Raw genomic sequence first — 14996 nt, 5'->3', positions numbered from 1 at the left:
CCTTGGTAAGTTGGATGTGGTCAAAAATGAGATGGCAAGAATAAATATTGACATCCTGGGCATCAGTGAACTAAAATGGATGGGAATGGGCGAATTCGGTTTGGATGACCTTCACATCTACTACTGTGGGCAAGAATCCCGTAAAAGAAATGGAGTGGTCCTCATAGTCAACAAAAGAGTGGCAAAAGCTGTACTGGGATGCAATCTCAAAAATGATAGAATGATCTTGATACAACTCCAAGGCAAACCTTTTAACATCACAGTAATCCAAGTTTATGCACCAACCACTGGTGCTGAAGAAACTGAAATTGACCAATTCTATGAAGACTTACAACACCTTATAGCAATGACACCAAAGAAGGATGTTCTTCTCATTATAGGGGATTGGAATGCTAAAGTAGGGAGTCAAGAGATAAAAGGAACAACTGGCAAGTTTGGCCTTGGAGTTCAAAACGAAGCAGGGCAAAGGCTAATAGAGTTTTGTCAAGAGAACAAACTGGTCATCACAAACACTCTTTTCCAACAACACAAGAGATGACTCTACACATGGACATCACCAGATGGGCAGCATCGAAATCAGATTGATTATATTCTCTGCAGCCAAAGATGGAGAAGCTCTATACAGTCAGCAAAAACAAGACCTGGAGCTGACTGTGGCTCAGATCATCAGCTTCTTATAGCAAAATTCAAGCTTAAACTGAAGAAAGTAGGAAAAACCACTGGGCCGGTAAGATACAATCTAAGTCAAATCCCTTATGAATACACAGTGGAAGTGAGGAACAGGTTTAAGGATTTAGATTTGGTGAACAGGGTGCCTGAAGAACTATGGATGGAGGCTCGTAACATTATACAAGAGGCAGCAACTAAAACCATCCCAATGAAAAGGAAATGCAAGAAAGCAAAGTGGCTGTCCAACGAGGCCTTACAAATAGCGGGGGAGAGAAGGCAAGCAAAATGCGAGGGAGATAGTGAAAGATACAGGAAATTGAATGCAGATTTCCAAAAAATAGCAAGGAGAGACAAGAAGGCCTTCTTAAACGAGCAATGCAAAGAAATAGAAGAAAACAATAGAATGGGAAAAACCAGAGATCTGATCAAGAAAATTGGAGATATGAAAGGAACATTTTGTACAAAGATTTCCATAATAAAAGACAAAAGTGGAAAGGACCTAACAGAAGCAGAAGACATCAAGAAGAGATGGCAAGAATACACAGAGGAACTATACCAGAAAGATATGGATGGCTCGTACACCCCTGGTAGTGTGGTTGCTGACCTTGAGCCAGACATCCTGGAAAGTGAAGTCAAATGGGCCTTAGAAAGCATTGCTAATAACAAGGCCAGTGGAAGTGATGATATTCCAGCTGAACTATTTAAAATTTTAAAAGATGATGCTGTTAAGGTGCTACACTCAATATGCCAGCAAATTTGGAAGACTCAGCAGTGGCCAGAGGATTGAAGAAGATCAGTCTACATCCCAATCCCAAAGAAGGGAAGTGCCAAAGAATGCTCCTGAGAAATCTCTATGTGGGACAAGAAGCTACAGTTAGAACTGGATATGGAACAACTGATTGGTTCAAAATTGGGAAAGGAGTACGGCAAGGCTGTATATTGTCCCCCTGCTTATTTAACTTATATGCAGAATTGATCATGTGCAAGGCTGGGCTGGATGAATCCCAAGCCAGAATTAAGATCGCCGGAAGAAATATCAACAACCTCAGATATGCAGATGACACAACCTTGATGGCAGAAAGTGAGGAGGAATTAAAAAACCTTTTAATGAGGGTGAAAGAGGAGAGCGCAAAATATGGTCTGAAGCTCAACATCAGAAAAAACGAAGATCATGGCCACTGGTCCCATCACCTCCTGGCAAATAGAAGAGGAAGAAATGGAGGCAGTGAGAGATTTTACTTTCTTGGGCTCCATGATCACTGCAGATGGTGACAGCAGTCACGAAATTAAAAGAAGCCTGCTCCTTAGGAGAAAGGCGATGGCAAATCTAGACAACATCTTAAAAAGTAGAGACATCACCTTACCAACAAAGGTCCGTATAGTTAAAGCCATGGTTTTCCCAGTAGTGATGTATGGAAGTGAGAGCTGGACCATAAAGAGGGCCGATCGCCGAAGAATTGATGCTTTTGAATTATGGTGCTGGAGGAGACTCTTGAGAGTCCCATGGACTGCAAGAAGATCAAACGTATCCATTCTTAAGGAAATCAACCCTGAGTGCTCACTGGAAGGACAGATCGTGAAGCTGAGGCTCCAATACTTTGGCCACCTCATGAGAAGAGAAGACTCCCCGGAAAAGACCCTGATGTTGGGAAAGATGGAGGGCACAAGGAGAAGGGGACGACAGAGGACAAGATGGTTGGACAGTGTTCTCGAAGCTACAAATATGAGTCTGACCAAACTGCGGGAGGCAGTGGAAGACAGGAGTGCCTGGCGTGCTCTGGTCCATGGGGTCACGAAGAGTCGGACACGACTAGACGACTAAACAACAACATAAAGTTCATTGGAATCAATGTTAATTTATTTCTATACAAATGGGTTAAGCTGCAATCCTATACACGCTGACCTGGAAAGACATCCCTATGAACATGTATGGCTGTGGATGGGATTGCATTGTTAAGATTAAGCGATAGAATAGCTCTGGTTTTGTCCTTCAAGTTCCCACCCACACCCACCTCCACTCAGATGCCTAGCTCATTGCCTTGGGTTATTAAAATTGCCTTTCTGAACTCTCTAAATAGACTTTAAATAGCATAGACCACCAGAGCTCCATGCTGTTGACCTCTTAAGACTACTGAAATTCAGATAATAGAGATCAAAACACCCAGTTAGATTAACACACAAAGGCTACAAAAATTTACTTTGATTAATACCCTGAAGCACACCGCTACGTTGGCTGGTCCAAGTCAAACTGAAATCTTGCTTTTCAGGAGAACAGAATAATTGACATAATAATGTTAATGAGAGAATGAGAAGACATTCCATTAAATTTTAAAATCAGGCAGAAGGACTGCTTGCCTGGTTTCATTATACCCCTTCACTTACCATGACTCCTGAAATTCACATAAGAGCTTTCCCTCTATAGTGCTGAGGTATGGAAATGTCTTCCCCAGAAAACGGTTGCACAATGCCCTTAACTACCACTCTAATGGCCTAAAGGTCTTTGAGTTCCAGATCTCGCAATTCCATCTGCTTTTACAAGAGAAGGGAGCTTGATTTCTTTCTTAAAGCCAAAGTCAATAGTCAGGAGGGAATTCGACAAATGAAATCTGACTGAGAGGGGCAGATTTCTCTCATGCAAGGTTATATGCATTCTAAGGCTTCTCTTTCCTCATTCCCCTCAAATTTTATTCATGTTTCACATGGAGCCTGAAGAGGATGTCCTCTTTGGGCTCCAGAGAGGGTCTCCTTCTGAGCCAGGTGGATTCTCCCTTTCCGGGTACCACTTTCAGGTATCTGGCCCTGTGTGTAAATGAGGAGTTGTCTATACTCACATGTGCAGCCTGAAGGAAAGTTGCAGAATTTCTTCCTCAATTAGACATAAAAGTAAATTGTTATTTTCTGGAAAATCGCGAAGGGGACTACCTCCCCCTGTGCATTGGTTAGGTACTCAAACAACTTGGAACCCAAACACCGCAAACCGGGAAGGAAGTGTTCCAGTTTGTGAACTTTTTTCGGAAGCTGAACGTGCTCGGTTTTGATGGTTACGCTTCCTGATTTGAGTTTTACGCTGAGGTCTGTCTGTTTTGTTCTTTATTTTGCATTTTTGTGGCATTTTTTTTGTTTTGTTTTTGTGACTGTGTGGAACCCAGTTCAGCTACTGATTGATTGATTGATTGATTGATTGTGTGACTGCAGTATACTGTTCATTGCTTTCATTTTATGGATCAATGGTCTTGTTAGATAGTAAAATTCATGTTAAATTGCTGTTTTAGGGGTTGTTTTCAAAAGTCTGGAATGGATTAATCCATTTTGCATTACTTTCTATGGGAAAGCCTGCCTTGGTTTTGGAACGGACTTCTGGAACCGATTAAGTTTGAGAACCAAGGTACCACTGTAGACCAGTTTCATGATAAGCAGTCCATGAGGCTATCTACACTTGATCTCCATTTTAGGAGCAGAGTGGAATCCCAACGTAGCAAATGTTCCATCAGGGCAAGGATCTCTGCTTGTACAATGGAATGCTATCCCCCTCCCTTCCCCTGCCCCACATTTCGCTCTCAATCTAAGCGTTCCTCTAACCCTCAGCAGCAGATTTGGAGAGGGTGTGGGGCAAATGCAGAGGAAAGAGAGAGGGAGAAATCTCACTGTGCAAGTGACGGGACTCATTGGTAGAATACTGCCCATAATCCAAAGGACAGACAGACCTAGGAACTTATTGCAATACATTGAAAAGTCACCTGATACTATTTTTCTTGCATCATCTCACTTACATAACAAGAAGTCACATAGAGTAGGCATGCAGACATATTGTCTGTTCTGTGTTCATGACACACCACTCAATTCATCTATTTGGCAATCAAAACAGATGCCTGTTGAGTATACATTAAATGAAAGGATTGAGAATTGTCAAAGGACTCAGTGATGGCGATTTCCTTTGCAATGAGGAGAGGCCAAGGCCAGTATCACATGGCTAACACCCTACAGCCGTCAGACTACCGGTGCAATAAGCAAAAGCTGCCAAGGCTACAAGATTACTTTTCTTATTCTTTTTTCACTGAATCAACTTGTGCCATTTCTGCCTGTAATCACCTTCCCGACCTCATTCTCCTCCAGCTATTGTACAAACCATCTTTTTTCTTACACAGCAGCCATGAAAGCCTTTTGAACGCCCGAAAGTAGCTCTGAAAATGAATGTTGAGCAAGGCTGGGCAGCTGGGGCTGAATGAAGTTTGATTTCCCTGTTAACTTTCGTACCAATACAAGTCTTTGTGCCTACAGCTGCATTTCAAATATATAGTCATCTGAACACTACCAAAGGAAGGAAAAAAAATATTCACCTTTGAAGGGGTGGTTGTTGTATTTTTCATGTATAATAAATCACTGTAACTGAAGCACTACATGCAGGGGGGTTTTGGGGGGGGAGCAATCTATTTTTAATGTTGTTTTGGCAGACTTCATAGGAAAGGGGTTAAGTACGTAAGTTACCAGGGAACGAAAAAGAAAGATGCATATGCTCAGGTTTGGTTAAATGATATGCAAGAAGATTGCATTCTCCATGGGGTAATACGATAACAAAAGTTAGAAATAAAACAGAAAATGAGTTTTGACGGGTAATTTGGATGTGAAACAGAGGCCAGGGTGTTTTGATCAGTGTTCGAAACTCCCACTGTTATAGGCACATTTTGCGACAAGGAATTTCATTAGCGCAAGCAGCTTCTGAGCTCTGGGCGCAATACTGCACCCATGATTTCAGATTAAAACTGCAGAGTGGAAGGAAAGGAGGGCTTTTTTCCTGCCTCCCCACTTCCAGCTACTTTCTGAAGACTGGAGAAGAGACCCTCTTAAGCATATTAGGGGGGTAGGGCAAGGGAAAGATTAGACCATGTGACAAATGAACATAACATTTTAGCTGCAGTTCATTCATTTTCCGCTTTGTATTATTGTTAAATAAAAAAAAGCGCACCTAGACATGCCATTTAGCTCCTAGCTTTCATATCTCAGTTTCTAACACCCGTTTTGATAATATAAACCTAGAGTGGGTGGGGAACTGGCATTTTTGTTCTCTTTAAAAGAGGTTCTGCCTTTAGAAAATCCTGCCACCAAGTGATTAGAAAGGCTTCACCCAGTCATTGGGTGCACAAACCTTTGTTCTGTAAAGTGGCAGAATGTCAACTCTTAAAGACCACAGTAACCTTGGTCTTGATGCCCTTCAGAAATCATGCCCACCTTTTGCCATATGCAGGCAACTGTGTGTATTCCTTTTCCTTTGAAGATCTGCAATATAGCATAGAGAATCATTCTGAAACCAGGACCTTCCTGGTATGAGGTTGAGGGCTGCAATTCTGTGACATCTACTTGGACGTAAGCCCCATTGAACTCAGAGTAAATGTCCATGGAGTTGGGCTCTAGTTTGTGTAAGTGAAGAAATATTTGAGGTGTTTACCTCCCCCCAATTACCTACCTTCCTTCTTCTAACTTGCACGAATGAGGATCATGTGCAGTCCTCCATCTGATCTGTTACCCACAGAAACTGAACAAAGTCCATAAGCAAGAAATAGGCTCCTATTATGCTTCTGTGAAGCAGCACGTTCTTTGGAGGAGAAAAAGGGCATTTGCAGAATACAGTTGCGCTAAATTGATTTTGATGTCTTGAGTCACTTGAGATGGCTCACACATAAAGGTGAAAACAGCTGTCATGCTCAGCGTCCGTCTCGGGGACATAGTGATGTACTTTTTGTGTGTGAACGTGCCGTTGGAGGGGGGAGTGATTTTAACCTTGCATCTGCTCCTATCCCATCTAATGTGAATACATCACATGGCATGACTACTAAATGAATCTCTTTAACGTCCTCTGCTAAGTGTGCGCTGCCTGATTGAGGTTCATTATATTATTGCACCTGTCAAATAATATGTAATCAGTGAAACTTTCCTGAGACTAAAATCTATCTGTTGCCCTGTGGATAGTCTAAAACTTATCTCTATTGGGAGAGTTCTGAGGGGAAAAAACAAGGAAACACCTATCTTGAACTAATTTATATGTTTGGCCTCTGTACCTGAGCACAATGATTAATAACATCATTGCAGTCTCAAAGCTGGGCAAGCAATGAATTAGCAAGGCTTTGTCAGTACTCACACTAATTAGATTGCAGTCCTATATCCACTTACTTGGAAGTAAGCCTTGCTAAAATAAATGAGGCTTACTTCTGAGTAAACATGTATTGGCTTGCAGTGTACAGGCAATATATTAAATTCCACTAAGCCATCTTAAAAGTTTCATTTTAGAGCTGCTCTTTACTCACGGCTCTATGGCTTTTAGGCGAGTCTGAGTTCTAATACATAGTTAAGGACGAGGTCCAGGTTTGCACATAATGCCAACAATGGTTAGCATAAACCAAGGTTGGTAAACAACCAACCAACCAACCATGGCTTATGAGTGTGGTTTGCTTATGGCTAATACAGTATAGTTAAACTGCAGGTCAGATATAGACAGTCAACCTATGGTTTACTAAACTATGGTTTATAAACCATGACATGGTGTTACATGTGAACTCAACCACCTTCATGACTTTCTTAAGGAATAATTTACACTTTCTTACAGTTTCAACTGCCACATTAAATAAACATACAATAAAATTTATCTATGTAGTGTGAAAAACAATTAGGGATGTCAGAGAATTCTGACAAAAACTGGAAAATGAAGCAGAAATTGCTGCAGTTTACATGTTTCTAGGCAGCAACAGTTAACCGACTATGATTGGTATTTCTTCACATCGTTATTGTGTTTTAGTCCACAATTGATAACATAATAGCTTCTTAAACATTATTTTAATGCTTCTTTTACAGTGAAATGAATGTCAATTATGTAAGTTACATATCTTAAAAGTTAAATAGCAGACAGGGAGGCAAATAGCATAGAACTTGGCAGAAACCAAACTGCAACAGAATGGAAACTACATCAACTGTGATGTATACAGCAGGGGTCTGCAACCCACGGCTCCGGAGCCGCATGTGGCTCTTTTACATCTTTGCTGCGGCTCCGGGGCGGATACTAGCGAGGGGAGGAGGCGCATTGTGCGCCCCAACACTCCTCACTGTGGTGGGCGCTGTACTGGCTGTGACGTCGCATGGGGGCGGTGCGTGCGTTAGTCACGCACCGTCCCGACATCACCTTCCCGCCCGCTGTCAGATCGTGGCTCCGGAGATATATTTGTTTTAAATGTCGCAATGGTTTTGCGGCTCCCAGTTGTTGTTTTTTCTTCGGAAACGGGTCCAAGTGGCTCTTTTTGTCTTAAAGGTTGCAGACCCCTGGTATACAGGTTGGAGACGAAATTGCTGCCTTCTTGCATCCCTAGCAACAAAGCAGGACATCACCCCAAACACTATTCTCAGTTTTAAGGCATTGCTAAAGTAGTGCGAAAGATGAAAGTTTGTCACCTTCTGAAAGCTACACCTTTTAGGCTACACCTGATAAATTCTCTATTCAGCACAACTGTTTAAAGGACCCCACTTTTGCATCTGACCATCCCAGTCATGCTTTAAATTTTAGGTCACTTCATGGGCTCATAACTCAATGGTATCGCACATGTTTAACACGAACAAGTCTCAGGTTCAATCCCTGGCCTCTCCAGTTAAGAGGATATTGGGGGCAGTTCCAGGAAAGTCGTGAGTCCTCAGAAAGCCAATGTCAGTCAAAGCGGACTAAGCAGTACTCTGCTAGAAAGATCAATAGCATAACTCCACATACAGCAAATGTGCATGTTCATTTGACAGGTGGGTGATGACTGTTTGTATTTAATAGGTCCTGCTCGGCTAGAGGCTCAGTTAATTCACAGGTGTTAAATGATGGAAAGAATCTGTCTCCTGAAGAAAACTGCCAAAACAGCTATGAAATGAATATATCACAAACACAGTCAAATATACTAGTTAAAGCAGTTGATAAGGTATGGCGTGCCTTAAAAGCTTCTGGAATATTGTCCTTTAAATTAGTACAAGTATTTTTCACCCAGCAGCATATTTAGCTTTGTAGTTCAGCTAGACAACTCCAAAATATTTGTTCCTAATGGGACTGATCATGCATATAGTAATGCAGAAAGTCTTTACTAGGCACAGCTTCAGCAGGGTTATTGTAATGGGAAATTATTCAGTAAGAAATAATGAAAACACAAGATGAGCAGGAATATCGGAAAGTAAACAATAGAAAGGGTTTTAAAAGAAGAAGGTGATGTGAACTGTCTCATCAAAATACTGTATTGTGGATAACAGACCCAGAATGCTGCAGAACAACACTACTGGATAGTCACAGTTATTAGCTTTTAAAATATTTATCTGATTTCATTATTACATTTATCCCCCACTTTTCTTACATGAGAGCCAAGATGGCATACTTGGAAATCCTGACTCTCATCCCCAAAAGCCAGACATCTTAGCATGAAGAAGGTTGCTACAGCACATGGCTTCATGTCATGCCCAGGAACCTAGAAATAAAGCTGCAATATACTGAATTTTTGAAAAGCACCTAGATATTTCAGGACGTATCCAATTCAGATTCATGGGGCGGGGGGAGAGAAACCAGGGTTGGTGCTTAATTTTTTAATATGGTCCAGCTTTTTCTCTTAACAGAAGCCACTTGTTTTATTAGTAAGATTTCCATTCCTGGCAGAACACCAGGATATCTTGCCATTTCCAACACACGATGATGGCCTTCTTGCCAATACCTTTGAACACAACACCCATGGCATTGCCCATTTTTCTCTATGGCTAAGCTCTCTAGCAGCTCTAGTGCTCTGCTGCAAAGCTTCCTTGTGTTAGTTGCAACCAGTTTTGAGCTCATTTTAACACTACAGAGCAACTGCTATGAAGAAAGGGAAACTATATTCATAGCATAATGGCCTTGTGAGTTATGCCCATTTTGTTTTTGTTGGCGCCGTTAATTGATGATCAGACAAATCCATACTTATGAATGCAGTCCTTTGTTGTCCTGATAGATGTACTTTTTTAATTTTTTTGCAGGGATGTGGTGAGACAGGCGAAGTGAGACCATGTTGACTCTGCTTGACCTTTCAGTGGCTTTTGATAGCATCACCCATGGTATCTTATGGGATGCCTCTGCAGGTTGGGTGTAGGGGGCACAGTCATGCAGTAGCTCCATTTTTACCTGCAGGGGCAGTTTCAGAAAGTAGCATGGGTGGGTTCTGTTTGACCCCATGTCTCTTACATTATAGGGCTTATATAAGTTCCATTGTATCCCCAAATTTCTTGAATATTATATGAACACCACCCACATGACCCCAGAAGGTGTGTGATATAGCAGTTTGGAGTAAGATACCGTATCATACTCCAGGCATCCAGCTCTTTCTCTCTGTCATCGGGGTCAAATGAGGCTGAGCCAATGTACTGAGTTCAGTAACAGGCTGGATAAGGATCAATAATGTTGAATTCTGACAAGATGGGGGCGGGATTATGCTCAGCCTGTTCTGGATGGGGCTACACTCCCCCTAAAACAGCCTTTCTCAACCTGTGGGTCCCCAGATGTTGTTGAACAACTACTTCCATCACCCCTAGCTAGCAAGGCTCAGGGATGATGGGAGTTGTTGTCCAACAACATCCGGGGACCCACAGGTTGAGAACCGCTGCCCTAAAAGATCAAGGACACAGCTTCTGGGTGCTTCTTGAAACAACATTGTCATTTGAGGCCGAGGTGGCATTGAGTGCCTTCTACTGGCTTCATCTGATTTCCCAGCTGTGGTCATTTCCCAGACAAGGCTTACCTGGTCACCATGCTTCATACTGAAAGAGCTATACTGGTTGCCTGTTTACTTCTGAGCCCAGTTCCTAGTGCTGATACACACCTTTAAAGATCTAAATGGCTTGAGACCCAAGTATTGGAAGGCACACTCCTTCCCAACCCTGCCTGCCCATCCCTAAAGGAGGCTGTGCTATGTAGCTCCAAAGGAGAGGGCCCTTTCTGTGGCAATGGCCCAGCTCTGGAACACCTTCTCCCCAGAGGTATGACCGACACTGACATTACAATATTTTTGGCACCAAGTTAGAACATTTTTTATTTGCCCATGCAACATTAAATGGATTTGTTTAGCCTACACAATAGTTTGGAAGTGCTGTTGCTCCTTCTCATTTTGCTAATGCATTAGGAATGTTTCATCTGTTGTATTTCTATCTGGTATTAATAGTTTTATTCACGTACATTGCACGCCATCCTAGAGCAGGCTCGGATGAAGGGTGGTGTGGGAATCTTTTAAATAAATAAATTAAGAAAAGATCGCTATCGCAGACTGTTTCTGATGAGGACAAAGACAAGTCCACAATCTGGATTATTTGTGCTCATGCTGTCAAAATGAATGAGCCCAAACAATGAAATTGGGTTGGATCAACACACCCTGGCATCACAAAGCAGCAGTTAAAGTGTAAAAGCGTCTTTGGATTTGGGGAGGTAAGAGGAGTATGATTATGCTGGATGAGTGATGGCTCAGCCAAGGTGCTGCAGACAAACATTATCATTAGGGCTTTAGCCTAGTAGCCAAATGCATTTTGGTGTTTTTGCTTATTTGGGCCAGATTTAAATGGGAAATTAATGAGTGCCTTTGTTTTCTTTTTCCCTTTAGGATCATCCCAGTAGTCCCAGCATTCTACTTTGCATATGAATGATTACGAAACATTTGTAGAAGATCCCATCAGGCTGTGCTTTGTAACAGAAAGCAAAGAGAACTTCAATCAGAACTGAATAAATGATCTAAAGATATATCGTTGCCAGGCGTCTCTGCCCTTAGTAAAGATCCCACAACAACCGTAATCTTTCTTCATTCGTTTTGAAGTTGCCATTATCGCACAGTTTCCGATAATGTTCTGCTTCAATCTATCAGTGTCTCAAAACAAATTTACATGTCCGTTCTCTGTTCAGAAAGTTGCCTTTCAAAATGCCAAGAGAACTTCCTTTTATCTCTACTTTCTTGCAGCAGGACATTTCAACAGATATAGAGAAGAGAAGGGGATTGCAAAACCCTCATAATTCCAGGAAGGTCCTCATCATTAAGCGAACAATCATTAAGGAAGGGAAAAGAGCATAAATTACGCCGGGTTAAATTAAGCTAGCATAAAGTACTTTTACTTGGTGCTTGTACCTAGAGCTTGCTGTGCGTTCCATATTGTCTTGGGACAGTCAGTCCAAGTTTCAAGGATAGTTTCACTAAGTTTGGATTTGGTAAATCCTAGGCTTTGCTGGTTGAGCCCGAGCTCAGTGAGGCCTATGCAAACCTGCGTCCCCCACCCTGACTGGCCAAGGCTTAGCCAGGAGAACTTAAGGCTCCAAATGGGGATGTGGTGGTGGCAAGGAGAGATTTACAGTTCTTTTAGCTCAGCCATGTGAGGAATCCAGTGGAATTTAGCTGGCAGTAAGGGTGATGTAAGTCAAATTCCTCCTGAATGGATTTTGGAATAGGAGCAACTAAGCCGGCATACGTTACGCCAGCTTTCTATAGTTATGATTGTTCGAGTAAGTGGTTAACCTTACAGAACTTTTACAGATGCAGCTACAAAGCAGCTTGGTCAGACTGAATACTAAGCACTCATGCGCAGAATAGCATGTTACATTCTGAACCGAAAATGGTGGTCTTGAGGAAATGAGTCTCAGTTCATACTACACTGGAGCACTGCAGACTGAACTGATTTGCATTTCAAACCCAGCAACTGAAAACCAGCAAAAATCAGTAGAAGTACACTGTTTAAAATCCATGGCTAAGTTCATCATCTGCAAAGGTGGAATGCTTTGTGTGCAAGCAAGGCTATTAGTAGTGCCTTCTATTTTTTCATCTTACTCCTACTTTTAAATGCTTCATGTCTAGCCATTGACCCACCCACTTCAAACAGTATTCTGTCCCCAAACTACTCATCAGAATGAATATTATATGTGGCCTAATAAAACAATTTTGTGTCCAAAAAGTGCTGCTATCTGGAATGAGCACTGAGTGAACAAGAGCATATCTAGGGCCAGGGGTCAGCAAACTTTCAGCAGGGGGCTGGTCCACTGTCCCTCAGACCTTGTGGGGGGCCGGACTATATTGGGGAGTGAACGAATTCCTATGCCCCACAAATAACCCAGAGATGCATTTTAAATAAAAGGACACATTCTACACATGTAAAACATGCTGATTCCTGGACCGTCCATGGGCTGGATTTAGAAGGCGATAAGGCCGGATCCAGCCCCCAGGCCTTAGTTGACCTACCCATGATCTAGGACCTTAAATGAAACCTAGAAGTGCACACAGTATTGCAAAGCAAAAATAAAAAACAGAACAAAAAGTCCACACATAGCACAATACACAGGCATTTCTAATTACTTGTCTCCATTTTGAAACCTAGGCCCTAACCCTACATTTCCAGAAGGTCTTTTAATCTTTCCTGTAATCAGATCAACAGTTACTATGTGTGGGATATTTTAACATGGTTGACAGCTCAGTGCTGCATGCTGTTCCAAAAGGATGGCATCTCCAGTAAGGCTTATTTTAAACACTGCACTGCAACAGACTGGTTTCCAAATGTGTGCATATTTAAGAGGGGAGCATCTTTGCACACTATCAATCTCAAGGGATGACAATGCATCAGTAGAGTTGCTCTCTGATCTTTGTGCATTCATGGAGCATCTGAAATGAGTCTATCCACATATACACAGAGGTTCACTTCAGATATTAAAATAAACACATGATGCCAGGCTCCATACCCTGTTAATTCTACCCAGTTAGTATGTCCATAAAGGATGAAGATAAAGCCAGCGTTGGATCTCTGGTGTACTTCATGTACACATTTCCAGGCACATGCTTACATTACATTTTAAAGTGTTCACAATAAACAGGAGCACCATCCAGCCAAACAAAATAATTTTAAGTCTCGTTTATTTCCAACCAAAAAACTGGAAAATGTTATTAATAACTCAAAGCTAATGGCAATAAAAGAACACACCCAACACATACAGGGTGAGGTAATACAAAACTGCATCACCTCAGTTACATCTGCTTTTACAGGAGCAAAATTCAGCAAAGTGTGCATGCATGTTTAAAAACTCAAAACAAAAATTGGCTTGACAGGCCTCTTTTCAGAAGGTTCTGTTTGGTTTTTTTAACTATCCTGAGTAGTTCTTTTGAGAATATTCCATCATGAAGGCAGGAGGGAAAAAATGGGTCTAAGAAAAATTCAGCCAGCTTGGACATCTTCATGCATACAGAAGCAAACCAACAAAAGTGTAAGCAATTGGTTGTGAGTACTTGATCAGAAGTGTTGCATGTTTTAGTGGTGAGATCTATCAATGTCAGATAACTTGAGGGATCTCTGATAGTGCAATTCTCTACCTTATGTCTCTGTTTTATCTGGAACAGATTTTTATTTTAATATTTTAAAAAATGAGCTCCTCATTCTTCCCCCCATACCACCTATAACAGGGTTGCCAAGAGCAGTAAAAGATAGTAGACCAGAGACCACATCTGGCAACTGGGTGGAGTCCAAGCCAGCGGTTGGTTGGGTTCCCCCTCCCCCTTTCATTCGCATCCACACACAGCCTGCTCAGGGACACAGACTTTGGCCACCACAAATGGAGCTGTTAAGGTGGTTTCACACCCTTCCCACCATGTCAAATTTTAACTGAAGATGGAGTTGGGAAGGAAGAAGTCTTTGCTCAACATAAGGGGACAATGGAGTTGAACATTTACTGCTTCCTGAAGAAAATGGTATTGACACCTGCTTACTCTAGAAGGAATGTTTACTGCCAGCTGAGGTCTATCCTTTTCAGTTGATCTCCCTGCTCCCCAACTGACTTCCTCCTCCCTATTGCCCATCTCATTAGCACTGGGAACAGCTTTGGAGAGTTCTTATCAAAGCTTTCAGCCATTCCCAGTGCTGATCAGGTGGGCAGTGAGGGCAGGGAATCCACTAGGGATGGCACTTGCCGGCTACACAGAGGTCAGCGGAGGGTTGCAAGCCATGAGTTGTTTCTTTGTGTCTTATAATTTAATAAGCTGGTTATCAATTGAAAGAATGAGCTTGATAGTACTTCATTCTGGATAGAATGCCTTGCATTTCCCTTTATCATGTTTTGGTGGGGCCTTAGGGCTGCCAAATAAAGGTTTGTGTTGAATAGGGCAGAATCAGGTGGAAATATATCCGGTTCACTCAAGTAGGGCAAGCAATGGTAAAGTCAGGAAAAATAGACATGTCATGGTGGGTCAAGTTATGGTAAGCAACATCTGGTTAAATAGCTCAGGTCAAAGTCAGCCTGATTGAGATAAGCCAAGGTTTGTTTAGTCAGGTCAAGGCAAGACAAGTCG

General features: G+C 42.0%; 1 protein-coding gene across 6 annotated transcripts in view; it reads left to right on the top strand.

Moving 5' to 3' along the window:
• TPO (thyroid peroxidase) overlaps nt 1-11465 on the top strand; it is a 78354-nt gene extending 66889 nt beyond the window's left edge. Inside the window, exons 16-18 of one of the 6 annotated variants that reach the window (XM_082215498.1) lie at nt 8468-8609; nt 9679-9756; nt 11289-11465. In XM_082215498.1, coding sequence (XP_082071624.1) covers nt 8468-8609; nt 9679-9714 — 178 coding nt within the window. In that variant the 3' untranslated portion in view covers nt 9715-9756; nt 11289-11465. Of the gene's footprint in view, nt 1-8215; nt 10145-10425; nt 10585-11288 lie in introns of those variants that run through there. The other 5 variants (XM_082215501.1, XM_082215499.1, XM_082215497.1 and 2 more) reach the window with 5 other exon arrangements.
• Nucleotides 11466-14996: the final 3531 nt, after the last annotated feature.

The sequence above is a fragment of the Podarcis vaucheri genome (genome assembly GCF_965113315.1).
Source record: "Podarcis vaucheri genome assembly, chromosome: 3".
NCBI lineage: Eukaryota > Metazoa > Chordata > Lepidosauria > Squamata > Lacertidae > Podarcis > Podarcis vaucheri.
This window is presented reverse-complemented; position numbering and strand designations above follow the sequence as displayed.